The sequence below is a fragment of the Penaeus vannamei genome, chromosome 18 (genome assembly GCF_042767895.1).
Source record: "Penaeus vannamei isolate JL-2024 chromosome 18, ASM4276789v1, whole genome shotgun sequence".
Classification (NCBI taxonomy): Eukaryota; Metazoa; Arthropoda; class Malacostraca; order Decapoda; family Penaeidae; genus Penaeus; species Penaeus vannamei.
This window is the reverse complement of record NC_091566.1, coordinates 22,042,017-22,044,516: the sequence shown is the minus strand read 5'-3', so window position 1 is coordinate 22,044,516 and position 2,500 is coordinate 22,042,017. Positions and strand designations below refer to the sequence as shown.

Genomic DNA, 2,500 nt, shown 5'->3' with positions numbered 1-2,500 from the left:
ATATATATATATATATATATATATATATATATATATATATATATATATATATCTATATATATATGTGTATATAAACATACATACATATATATATATATATATATATATATATATATATATATATATATATATATATATGTGTGTGTGTGTGTGTGTGTGTGTGTGTGTGTGTGTGTGTGTATGTGTGTGTGTGTGTGTGTGTGTATATATATATGTGTGTGTGTGTGTGTGTGTGTATGGAATGAGAGAGGGAGACTGATATAGTTTACGCTTTAAGCTTACACTATCCACAGACCAGAATTCCCGTATGAGTAATGCATAAGAAATCCTGCATGCGAATAATTGCTTCCTACGTAGTCAATACTTTATAACTGTTTATTAATTTTACTTTGTTAAACTTCTCCAATCTACGTCATATAAACTCCAATATACGATTGGATCTGTTTGTAGCCTGCAAGTATGTAAAGAAGTAATGGTTCATCTATTCAAATGAATTTTGTGTCTGTTGTATTCGCTATATATGTGTGTTCACATTTGTGTGTAATGGTGTTAAAATTACCAATGTACATGAAATTAACTGACAACACACGAACGGACGCTTTAATATGTGTATGGCTTTCGTTTCTGCAGTCAACAAATCGGTAAATTAAGAGAGGCATTTCTTTGGAAATTACTTGCGTCAGTACAAAGCGTCATTTATCCTATTCATGTGTATTCGAGCTCGTCGTCCTGCGTGCGTGCCAAATTGTTCAAGTCTAGTGGAACAATCGGCCTTGTGTCCCGCGTAGTAGAGTGAAGATGACGTGCGGGGAATATACGACTTGGCTATAAGCATCAGTAAGATCCTGTCATATTGATGGTACGAAAGTATGTTAGGGAGACGGCACGACTGAACACTATGCCGCCTCGTTACGCAAAACCTATAGAGCGCGTGTGACACGTATCCTGTTTCAGATTTCGGTAGTGGACCCATGGGGTGGATTACTGATCTTGTTACAGAATCATGTGCATCTACTTTATTTTAGGCATGTAGTTTTCTTTTTCTTTTCTTACGGGAAAATAATGATAAAGAACAACATCGACACAAGTGAAAAAACGCATGTGAATTTTTATTTTGCAATAGAGAGAATATGGATGATGAAATTTTTGAGTGCACTTTTAGTTAAACGACTTTTTATAGAGAAAAACTAGCTACAAATCAAGTATTCTTAACAGTCTATGTCATTCGATTTCCCTTTCATTTTAATGCAATAGTGATATCCTAAAAGGAGATTCCAATTATATACGCGAGTAAAAAGTATCGCAACATTAAGAGAGGTTGCATACAAGTCTTCATGGTATTACAAATACTACCTAACAACGTATTATATCGTAGGCGATACTGTCAAATTTACAAGCAGCACAAAATGTCTATTCTTTTCTCTGCATCTCTCTTTCTTTCTCTGTTCCCGTGTTGACATTAAATACCCATAATTAAGTAAAAAAAAAATTGCCTACACCATTGAAATATGAACGAAAACGATATAGTCTTCGTATTGTGTGTATAAATCATGAAGGACGCACTGTTCACAACAAATATTACACTATAATTGCATCATTGTTTCTCTGTCCTTCCTTCTCTGACGAGATAACCCGTCTTGAAAGGGCTAACCCACTTACCTGTGTCGTCTGATGGGAAGACCACATTCTAGAGCCGTCTCTTCGTTAGATTTATATTTTTTCAAATGGACATTAATACTGACATAACATACAGCACAGTCTGAGAGGCATTCACGAAATACTTACAGCCAATTTATTGACCAAGCCGTGATAAATTGTAGTGCCAGAAGCAGCAGTATTTTCTTCATGTTTCACACTATACTACAGCCTTTATGCGGTACATATTTCACATTGACGAACATCACAGGAATCATTGACATTACAGCACTCCCGTTCAATGTTCTTCATTACGGGATGCAGTTGACTAGATCACGCGTGTTCTCGATACGCGCCAGGGCTCCTTGAAGTACTCATAGTTAAGGAAACCGGATACGATCCGTAACACTGACGGCCTGGACCCATGTGACGGGTGCTGGTTTAACGACGCCACTGTAAATAAGTCGAAGCCCGCCGCCACCACCACTACACGAACAACCTTCTGCTTTCATGGAGAATTTCGTTCCAACACATTCTCGGATATTCACAATGTCACATACACCATTGAATTATCTCGTACGTAGACCACCTGCTACCGTGCAATTCAAAGAGCTTTTCTAGGCATGTTCACAGAGAGTCCCATTCGCAAGATAATCAGCACAGTCTGGGCGCATATCTGGTTTGACGCATCTGACGCTAGACACAACCTGCGCCGTCCTTGCGCCGCTCATCACTGCCATAAGTCGGTCTGCCTCCCTTGCTGGGCACAAGGAGGCGCCGTCCTACACAGGTAAAAAAATGACACGCTGGGAGTTCGGACCGTCACAACAAACGCACGTGCTGCTACTGACTCTCAGCATCTCCG

The 2,500-nt window shown here is 38.8% G+C and overlaps 1 protein-coding gene across 3 annotated transcripts in view; it reads right to left on the bottom strand.

Moving 5' to 3' along the window:
• Positions 1-2,500, bottom strand: part of LOC113825448 (protein Wnt-11b-2) — a 175,842-nt gene that overhangs the window by 104,927 nt on the left and 68,415 nt on the right. Inside the window, exon 1 of one of the 3 annotated variants that reach the window (XM_070133010.1) lies at positions 1,786-2,500. This exon is cut by the window's right edge and continues 25 nt beyond it. The exons of 1 other annotated variant lie outside the window; for it this stretch is intronic. In XM_070133010.1, the coding sequence (XP_069989111.1) occupies positions 1,786-1,847 (62 nt within the window). In that variant the 5' untranslated portion in view covers positions 1,848-2,500. Of the gene's footprint in view, positions 1-1,659 lie in introns of all 3 variants that reach the window. One more of the 3 variants, XM_070133012.1, reaches the window with a different exon arrangement.